The sequence below is a fragment of the Octodon degus genome, unplaced genomic scaffold (genome assembly GCF_000260255.1).
Source record: "Octodon degus isolate 3935 unplaced genomic scaffold, OctDeg1.0 scaffold00238, whole genome shotgun sequence".
NCBI lineage: Eukaryota > Metazoa > Chordata > Mammalia > Rodentia > Octodontidae > Octodon > Octodon degus.
This window is the reverse complement of record NW_004524814.1, coordinates 2,672,301-2,682,913: the sequence shown is the minus strand read 5'-3', so window position 1 is coordinate 2,682,913 and position 10,613 is coordinate 2,672,301. Positions and strand designations below refer to the sequence as shown.

General features: G+C 43.7%; 1 protein-coding gene across 1 annotated transcript in view; it reads right to left on the bottom strand.

The window, feature by feature from the left end:
* Positions 1 to 1,034: 1,034 nt before the first annotated feature.
* The window catches only part of Cmya5 (cardiomyopathy associated 5), a 92,147-nt gene continuing 82,568 nt past the window's right edge, over positions 1,035 to 10,613 (bottom strand). Inside the window, exons 10-13 of the mRNA XM_004645750.2 lie at positions 8,002 to 8,135; positions 6,943 to 7,042; positions 4,899 to 5,072; positions 1,035 to 2,187 (exon numbers count right to left, since the gene is read on the bottom strand). Of these exons, the coding sequence (XP_004645807.1) occupies positions 1,941 to 2,187; positions 4,899 to 5,072; positions 6,943 to 7,042; positions 8,002 to 8,135 (655 nt within the window). The 3' untranslated portion in view covers positions 1,035 to 1,940. The remainder of the gene's footprint in view (positions 2,188 to 4,898; positions 5,073 to 6,942; positions 7,043 to 8,001; positions 8,136 to 10,613) is intronic.

Sequence of the window (10,613 nt, the reverse complement as noted above, 5' to 3'; positions counted from 1 at the left end):
ATTATCCTGAGGAAAAGGTAAACAAAAGCATAACTAAGATTCTGAGTTTGTGCTGAGGGCATAGCTCAGTGGCAGAAAGTTTGCCTAATGTGCCTGAGGCTCTGGGTTTGATCCCCAATGAAAGGAGGGAGGGAAGGAGGGAGAGGGAGGAAGGAACAGAAGGTGGCCAGGAGGGAGGAATGAAGGGAGGGAGGGAAGGAGCAAAGAAGGAAAGGAAAAAATGGGAAAAGGGGAAGGAGGAAAGAAAAGAGGAAGGGATGGAGGGAGGGATCTGATCTACACTGCCCAAAATGATAATCTAGTAAAGGCTCAGACACAATGCAGGCCCGGACCTCCTCATTACTATAGTTTTCTCCTTTCTACTCATTGATTCTCAACTTTTTCAGGGTATGCAACCTGGATGGGGTGAGGGGAGTGGAATGATCCTCTCCAGATGGTCCTCACCCATTAGGGTTGGTTAAATGCCAGCCTTCAGTATATTCCTGTGGTTTCCAGAGGGGTGCCTAGCAGGATGGAGCCCAGTTGCCTACAGTGGTAATGATCCACCCATTAAACAAATGCTTCTTGGCTCCCATTTCCTGTCTCCCTCTACCCTCCCCCACCCCACGTGTGCCCTGGAATCCTCTCCTCTGCCAAACACCAGCACCAAATCATTACCAGGTCTACTTTCAGAGGAGCCAAAACTGAGACAAATTCCAAGAGTCATATTATATTTTCTATTACTGCTGTGATATTTTCAATTCCTTTACATTCCTGACAACCCCAAAAGTAATAACTAGCAGGGGTGGCTGATCAATTAGACCCAGAAGTAACCCTTTCAGTGCTTGAGAAAGGGAAACTCTCTCCACCCACAGCCAGCTATTTGCAGATTCACAAAGCATCCATCACGCCAACAGCTCCCCAACTTTACAGCAATGTGGTGAGGTTTTCCAGGATCTCTACTAATGCAGGTTCAGATCCAGCTTGGCTGTTTTAGAATACATCCCAAAAGTAGGATATTATTTCTCAGAATTCACAGGAATGAGAGAAAGCTATACACATGATCAAAGCATTTATATTATAGAGAATAAGAACAATGGCCTCAACATGGAGTCTCAATTTTTCAACTCTTTACACATACTTCTGGGAGATTTTGAGAGATTTTAATATACCTAAAAATGACCAGCTCCTTTTTTTTTTTTTAAAGTAAGAGGACATTATCAAATACCGGTAGTTTACTTTACAGTCAACTGCATGGCTTCTGTGGCCTGAGGATGTTTCAATTTTAAAATGTGTGTGCAACATTTTTACATGAAAATGAGGCCGTGCAACCCACTGACATGAGACAGGCATGGCTCCCGCAGGTTTCCTGGTCCAGAGATGCCAGGCTGGTGAGTCACGTGCAAAAAGCTCACACAGCAGTTTGATGAGCCTAACCATTTATTTAACAAAATAGACATTGTAATGTTTAGTACTTTCTACATTTAAAACTTCTATAAGACTCACTTTCTACAATATACATTATTACAAAAGAGTTAATTATAAATGTAGATCAACTAGAATACTTTTTCTAATGATTAAGGATTCACTGTCCTCTACTGAAGTGCAATGACAAGTTCTGAAAAGCCTGGAGGAGAGGTCTCTAGGAAGCGCTCCTTACACACTCATCTGCCCACCAGAGTTCTTGCAGGATAAATCAGGAGAAAGCCCACTTCTCTATTTTTGCTTTGCAAGACAAGTCTAAGTCCTTTCAACCTAGAAAACAGCTCTGAAGTAGTGGAAGTTGTTCATTCCCTCCTTCTATGTACACTTTGCTCTGGCATTTGCTTGTTTGCTGACTGATGTATATACTGCTGTCCTAAGTGTGAGTATGTGAGAGACCTTCTGAGGTAGGAACAACACCTGAAAGAGGGAACCACAGACCTGAAGGTCTTGCTCTCACACACTGCGGAAGCTAAGGATCACTTGTGCCTTACAGAATCTGGGGGCTCTATCCCCAGATGCAAAGTACATGTTCCAGGTTTCTCCAGGGCAAAGGCTGGATGAACACCCTCGCTGAATCCGTGCCTCACGAGGAACAGCAGCTGCCCATTCTCTGCATTGATGAACGCGAGCCTCTGGCCAGCATAGTCCAACAGAATGCCCACGCGGCCAGGGCGCTCAGTCACCTGGACATCACTCACAATGCCACTATAGAAAAATGTGTACCTGAAACAAGGCAAATGCAAAACATTAGAATTTTGGAAATCTGGAAGAATTTGGAGAGGAAAATCATTTGGAAATAACTGATTTTTCAGTCATTAGCTTCAATGAAAAATAACAAGTTGCAATAAAGTTGTTCCAAATACTTTCCCAGATTCCTCCATAGCTCATCCCAATAGACTTGGAGTAATTTTCTTCTTCTACATTAGGAAGTTGTCCTAGAATAACCAACACAAGCCTCCCTTGTGATTTTTCTCAACATTCTAATTCTTTCCCAGCTTCCCACATGTTTCAACTTCTGCATTCATGGTGTGTCATTCTTTTGAATAAAACTCCTTGGAGGCTGCTATGTATTTTACAAAGGATTTCCTTCCATACAATACATTAATTTTACAGTTTTAAAGATTTATAGGTAACTTACATAAGGGACTTTATGAGTTTTAAGATTTCATTATTTTGCCAGCCGCATGCTTTGAATACACTCCCCCTGCCCCACCTCCTCCATGTTTCCACAGCTTCGCAGCCAGAGGGCAAGGCCTTTGTTTTCTCTTTTTAATTTGAGTAAACCCAACTCACATTCCTAGGGAACATTTGTGTACTTGGTACATCTCTGGGCAGTCTGGAGGACACGAAGGACTACAGAGGAACTCACACTGCAGAGCAAACAGGAAGAACTGTCGCTGAGTGAAAGCAGAATGAGGGCTGAAAAGCACAGCCAGGGCTTACACTGCTCAATGTTTACTCCACATGGTTAGTGTACTGCTTTGGTTATGAAAGGAAGTTCAAGGCAAGGCTGAGAGGGAGAAATTGCTGACTGTTACTGAAACGCTTAATTGCCAAAAAGGGCTTTCTTAGAAACTGACAAGAGGCTCTGACTTCAAGAGAAGAGAAGAAATGAGAGATGGAAGAAAAGAGATGCTTGAGAAATCTCTCTGCAGAACAGGCCTATGGGAGGGGGAGTCACACTCCCATAGGCCTGTCAGAGGTCTTGAGATCTGGCAAGTGCTCAGGCAACAGTGACCAGGGACATTCAGGCCTATGATGTCATCCTAAGGCCCAGAAATTCAAGCATTTGGAGGATGACAAGTCATCAGCTACATGCAAAGAGCTCATGAGGCGAGATGAAGGTTCAGAACATGGGACATGAGATGCACAGATGGCAAGGACTTTCAAAGCCTGTGAATGAGAAGGATGACAGGACATTGCAAGGTTCTGGAGACTGCAGCCACACAGCATTTCGTGTGGCAATGATGAGGATAGCAGTGTGGCTGGAGTCCTTACAGAAGCCTCATGCTCCAAGGAAGAGTGTGCCACCCATGAAACAAATGCTGCCTGGCTCCCCTTCCTGTCTTTCTCTTACCACTGCCCCATGTGTTCCCCTGGAATCCCTTCCTTGGAAATGCCAGCCCATGGGCAGCAGTTTGCCAACCCCAAGCATAGACCAGTACCTGGAGAAGGGCTGGACACCTAACTCTCCCTCCCTCTGTGGATTCTGTTTTTGAGAGTGAGCCCTTTTAGCATCACCTGGTGGCATCTCTCTACTTTAGGGTGAGTTTAGAAGGAAAAACTGGCCATGCATAGCCCAGCTGCCCCTTCCTTGACCAGTTGTGGGTCAAGGAGGGAGATACACACCACCAGACTCCTGGGTGGGTCTATCTGCCCAATAGCATCATTCAATATAGGAAACTCTCTTGCCCTTAGGTATGGGCCACATTCTATGAAACCACTTTCCTTAGTAGGTTCCATGAATTTTTTTTTAAACTTTTTTTTCTGTATTTAGGAAAAGATTAAATAAAAAATTTAAAAAAAAAAAAACCTCAGGATAAATCCTGAGGGCATTTCACTGACCTTCTCAAACCAAAAAGCTACAACTCTTGTTGCATAGGTTCTGCTTTACCTTGGTCTTAACCATCCAGTAGAAAAGTATGAAGATGAAATATAGGAAGTAAAGCCATGTTGTTATGTTGAGCTGTGGGGGACTCACATCAATAATTTCTGACATTGCCAATTAAACAGAAGACCCAATGCTATTATGGGCTTCTGTACTCTTTTAGAATATTTTGCTGAGTTTACACACCTATAATAATCAACAACGGAACTTAAAAAAAAATTGGGGTATAACTATGAATGTCCATTTTGTATCTGTGTATTCAAAGTGGTTGGGATAGATATATAGTTGCATTCTCTTAATGAATAGAATGATTTTTTCTAATGGTGTTTGTAAGTAGGATCACAAGTCTGCATCTTGTACAGCAATTAACCACTAAGAAGAATATATGCAGTGTATTATTTGTTGAAACTGTACTTTCGATTTGATTTGAAACTGTCTCATTGCTATATGTTTATCAATAAAACTTTGAAAATAAAAAAAAAAGATTTACAGGGTTTATAGGGTCTCACTAAGTAGATCAGATTCATAGAAATTCTCCTATTTTTTGCCTCCCAAGTGCTGGAATTACAGGTGCATGCCACCACGCCTAGTCTCAATTGCTGTCTCAGTGCACCCTGTGAGTGGGGCCAGCACAGCACACCAGGGATCAAACACCGACCACTGTACTCTACCTAAGCAGGTGCTTTAGTCCACTGAGCTATCAGGCCAACCCTCAGTTTCTGTGTATTTTTTACTCTTAGTATCACTCAGAATCTGGGCAAGGGAAATGTTCCTTACTAGGTAGAGATCATTGAATAACATAAGGAGAGGTGGGGCTCCAGCTTACCTCTGTGGTTCTGAGCAGTGCATGTACCATGAGGTCTCCCCCTGTCCTAGTGCCCTGGCCTGCACCGCCAAGCTGGAGCAGATGCCAAGTCGATAAGCAGGACAGTTGGTGACTGTGGTTTCCCAGTAATGCAGGCCGCAGGCAGGCAGCTCCTCACCCAGCACTGATGGAATTCTGCAAAGTTGATCAGGTTAATCTCAGCACAGGAATCGCTACCCATTACCCCTGAGCAGCCATATCAACCTCACACTCCCTTTATGCAGAATTTCACCTTGAAAACTGTTGAAATTGGGCTCAAGTCATTCTCCGTTCACTGCATTCCAAACCCCAACCAGAGCACACATTTGACATTGGTCTACTGGCTCACACAGCCTGCACATATGGCTCACTGCCTCTCCAAAAGGAGCCAGGCACCAAGAAACCACTAGAATAATGGCCAGAAGAAAAAAAACAGCACTGTCTCTGCTTTTAGGAAGAAGGCAGGAAGCCGACTTGCAAAGTTTTCTTCCAAGACTTGCAAAGACAAATTTCCACAGCCTTCCTATATAGCAGGCTTCCTGGGCACAGTGACAATACTAGGTGCAGCTCTTCAAAGGCAGGGCAGGGTGGAGAGAATAGAGGTGGCCATGTGCAAGTGGGTGGGGCTCTGTCCAGCTGTGGTCCACCCTTCACACTCTGCCCTCCAAATCCCAGGGGGCTCTCACAGAGATTAGTCTGAGTCTCAGTCTCACCGTAGCTGTCTTTACTACAAGCACAGCACAGCAAACCCAAGTGCACCCACTGTGGAGGGCAGTCTTGTTTGTGTGATTTGCTCAGTTTTGTTAAGAAAAGGATGAGACAGCAAGGAAGTATTTTTTAATTTCACCAGAGTAATACTCAGTCAGCACCTTCTCCTGCTCCCTTTTAATAGATGAGAGAAATGATTAATACAAGGGACAGGCATGTATCTCATTTTCTCATCTTTGCCCAACAACTCATTTCAAAGAGGTGACTATAGATGAGGCTTACTCCCTGGAGCAAAGCCTTCCTGCCTGATATTTATGAGCTAATTTTCAGGTTAATAAGAAGTAAACAAAATTCTATCAAATATATCACAGTTTTCATCAGTCATCATCTATGAACTACTGCCAACCTCCAACCAATTTCTTTTCTTTTTGATATTTTTTTTTGAGAAACCAAAAATGGATAGAAAAGCCCAATTTATTTCTTAAATCTTTTTCTATGAACCCAGTCATATGTATATATTTAGCATTCACCAATGTCCGGAGTCCACGCTAGATTCTGAAAACTCAGGACTGCTGTTTGACAGCTGTTCTCAACTGAGTAGCTGGTGAATGACTACAATTGTGAGCTCCTTTGTACAGACTAAGTTCAGGGTGCTGGGCCCAGCAAGAGTTAGTCCATTTCCTGGAGCAAGAGCCATAGCCACAGAAGCGACTGAGCAGACGCAGTGCTAGTCCTGCCCTGCAGGCAACCAGGTGCAGCCCTAGCTGCACTGGCACCCACAGGGGCATGCTGGGGATTCTCCATATTTTCCTCCATTTGGCCATTTTGACCCTTGAAATAACCATGAGAGGCTACAGGCAAGTTCCAGCTCTGCTTCCTACCATGTCCTCAGCTTTTGGTTCTTTTCTTTGATTTTCTTTTTGGGAGAACTACAGTGAGGTGAGTTTCTCTGGCCAGAATTGGAACTCAAATTCCCTGTTATTCCTTTTCACGTGGTTGATACAATTGATTTGCTATTATAAATAGTAGAATTATTTCTGCATGGTGTTTTTCACTGAACCAGACATAATAGCTTGAGAGAGCCAGTGTTTTACACAAAACCAACTGACTCCCAGTAAAAACATTGATGGTCACTTCAAGCTGTGAACTGTCCCTGCCACTCCCTACTCTGGCAGCGTCTATGAGGGCTTGCAGGTGAGGTGTGCTCAGGTTTGTATTCAAGCCACATCCAAGCACAACCTGTGCACCAGGAATATGCGTGGAGGTTCCCGGGGCACTGCAGCCTTGCCCACCCACCTACCTTGCTCGCTCAACTTACTCTGTCAGTCGCCTCCTCTCAGTGAAGCTGATTTCTGTCCCATCAGAGGAGATCTGCAGAGCAGGATGAGCTGTCTCTCTCAATAGCAGAAATCTGGTTCCTACAACAGTTGAGAAAAATAGGATACCATTGGCACAATGGCCACTGCCCCACATTTCAGGATTGGCCTTCCTTTCCCACGACATCAGAACTCTCTACAGTGCTTTTAGATTCACAGCTAAAAATTTCCCTCATGCTGAGGAGATCCGTGTGGGTTGATCACTACCTGTGCTACCAGAGCATCCGTTTGAGGCTCACTCTGCCAAGCCACTAGCACTCGCTTCACCTGCTGCCAGCACACAGGCCCCACCCATGTACCTGAGCCAGCCTCCATCCCTTCTGGGTGCCTTTCTAGGCATATGGGGAAAACACTCATGGGTGTGGGTAGGAGCCCTCATCCCTAGCACCAGGCTGCCCTGCTTGCATCCCAAACAAGGACGAGGTCTGGGAACAATGACATAATATGCCTCAGTCTTGTGCTATCCCTATATCTAGGATAAGTTAACAAAATGCTCACCTTTGCATTTTTCACTTTATTGGACAACAACCAAGACAGCCAAATAAGTTTTTTTTGCTGACATCATACGAGTTTTCCCCAAAATGAACATTTTTATCACTGTTTTGAGCTATTCATTCAACACACACTAATTCTCACAAACCAGAATAAACAGAATGAGACTGGAGACTTGTTTGTGGGCCTCAGTATGACACACTAGGTCTTTCCTTGTCCCTGCACATGCAACACTCCATGCTCATAGGCAGCATACATGGCAAGGGACAGGCAAAGCATGTGGGAAGACCCCTAAGCTGCAAGCTCATCTCCAGGTCAGCTCGATGCATTTCTCCTGACTGGGGCAGGGTGTACTATGTTTTGAACAAAAAAATAACAGAAATATCTTGACCCTTGACCAGTCTTGGAGCCTCAGCGCAAAATCCTCGGCTGGCAGCAGGCTGGGCATCTTCAGAAGCTAAGGGTTACAGGAGGGAAGGAATGAAATGCTCACATGAAGGAGGAAATACCTTTGGTGGAGATGAGGGCAGTGTCACTCTGTTCACTTGTCCCAAAAGCATTGATAGCTCTCACATAGAACAAATAATTAACATTGGGTTGGAGGTTAACTTTCAGCTGATGTCCTTTAATTCCAGAGAAAGATCTAAATATAAAGGGAAAATAATTTAACTAGAATGCCATGTGCTAACTGACTCATTTCAATTCTGCACTGAATATACATCTTTTATTAATGTCAAATAACTTTTCTTCCTTTTTGAGATCAGTAGAGTTAGTAAGCTACATTCAGCAAACTAGCTACTGCCCACTAAAGTTACTTTATCAAATGATTTCTGTTCTTGTCACCTTGTATCCATTATGTTCCTTTCAAAATCCTCTTTGGAAAAGAACCAGACACCTTTTAAATTTCTTTTTCAGAAAAACAACAACAAAAGAAAAAAAACAGTGATTTTTTTGGTTAATGAGTCCAAGAATATATTATTTCCTTCAGTAATTTTTTTCTCTATTAATTTTCTGGCTGAGAATGTAGGAGCAAGGGATTATAGGCAGGAAAAAGGATAAGATAGAATCTCATTGAGCTTTATTTTAAAAATCAATAGGAAAACTTACTAAAAACAGGTTCTGCCTCTACAGGTAGACTCTGCAATTAGAGCAATCAGAAAGGCAAAGGAGGGAGAGAAAAACTAGACTGATGGAGGCACCAAGAAGCACAATTACCATAAAAATATATCAAGAGTTAACACTGAGAAAGCCAGAAACATAAAGACCAGGGCAACCACCTGATAGAATGCAAAACAGGTAAGGGGCACCCTCCTACAGACTCTTATTTAATATAGAGAGCACAGGCATCCCCTCTACTCAATCACTAACTCTGTGCTACCTTCCTGAAAGTCCTACACACACACACACACACACACACACACACACACACACACACACATCCATCACAAAGAGGCAGGAAGAAATCAAATGGCCAGATAGAATATAGACAGCCACCCAGGTTAGGATGTGTCTTGGTTACTTATTTCTCCTTGCTGGGACAAAATACCCAACACCCAAAGTTAAGGAAGGAAACATTTATTTAGCTCAGAGTTTGTAAGGGTTTCAAGCCATAATCAGTTAGCTCCAAGGTAGAGTGGCACATGGCAGAGGACAACAGTTCATGGGGACAGAAACAGCAAAAGCAGCAAGAGCAAAGAAGGAGGAATGGCAGAGAGCAGGCCTATTTCCCTCCTTCTATTGCATGCAAGCTACCCACACCAGGGTGGGCATAACACACACCCATAATCCCAGCATTGGACAATAAATCAATTAAAAACTCTAGAAGGCTCCCTCATGACTGCATGAGGCTTTGGGGGGACATCCAGACACAAACCATAACAGGATCCAAGATAGCTAGAAAGGCAGGTAGATGGTATCAACTTCCAGGTGCCTGTGGGGCTGGAAGAAATCACTAATCCCAAACAAAAAGCTGAGGACAAAAATCCAAGTATTTCACCTTCAAATACTCCCTCCTCATCCAGAGCAGCTGCCTGTAATCAATTTTCTTTTATTTTAAATTCTGCTTCTTGAGTTCTTCACTGACACTGGGTCTAGGATCACAGGAGCTGTGTTTTACAGCAGACCAATGGTTTGCTGCCCACCCCTGGATGTGACAGTAAGATTTACAGAGTAAGACATCATTAAAACAATTAATGATACAAAGATATTTAAAGGGGATATTATCTTTTATTTCACTTATGTATTTAGTACAGGGTCTACAGGGTCTCACTACCCAGATTGGACTTGTAGTGATTCTCCTGTTTTCAGCCTCTCAAGTGCTGGGATTACAGGTGCACATCACCACACCCAGTCTCATTCGCTGTCTCAGTGTGCCCTGGGGGCAGGGCCAGCATGACACACTGGGGATCAAACCCCAGTTGCTGCGCTCTGCCTAAGCAGGCTAAAGCTTTTGTCTGCTGAGCTATCAGGCCGGACCTTGGATAGTATTTTTTTTCAATACTGGCAAGGAAAGAGAGTTCTGACACTCCTTAAAAAAAATCTTTAAAGTTACTTTATGTATTTATTTATCTTTTTGAGGCAGGGTTTTACTCTGCACCTCATGCAGGCCTTGAATGCACAATGTAGCCCAGGATGGCCTCAGTCACTCAGCGATCCTCCTGCCTCAGCCTCTGAGTGCCGAGATTACAGGCACTCACCACCATGTCTGTCCTAAAGTTGCTAGTTTTAGATAATCCATTTACATTAAAAGAAAGTGGTGGCTTCAAGCTTGGCCATCAAGCTGTCCCTCTCCAATCACTGAAGTATAGGTGACCTTGCTGCAGTCACTCCTGGAACTCTGCAGGTACACTGACCTGGAACAGTTCTGTGCTTTTTTCCTTTTCTCTTTAATCTGATGGACATCATGGGACAGAGTCTCGATAGCAGTGCACAGACTTCTTTCTGCAAGCCTCGGTCCTTGCTAGAGTTACAAACCAGGCTTCCTGTTCTTCAAAGAATCCTGGCCCAGCTCCTAGAGAGCCTGTCAGGGAGACTTTTGCTATGAAAATAACCAAAACAGCACCACTCCCTGCATGCTCATTCTCAGACAGCAGGGGTGAGGGAATTGTTTGATTTTTTTTTT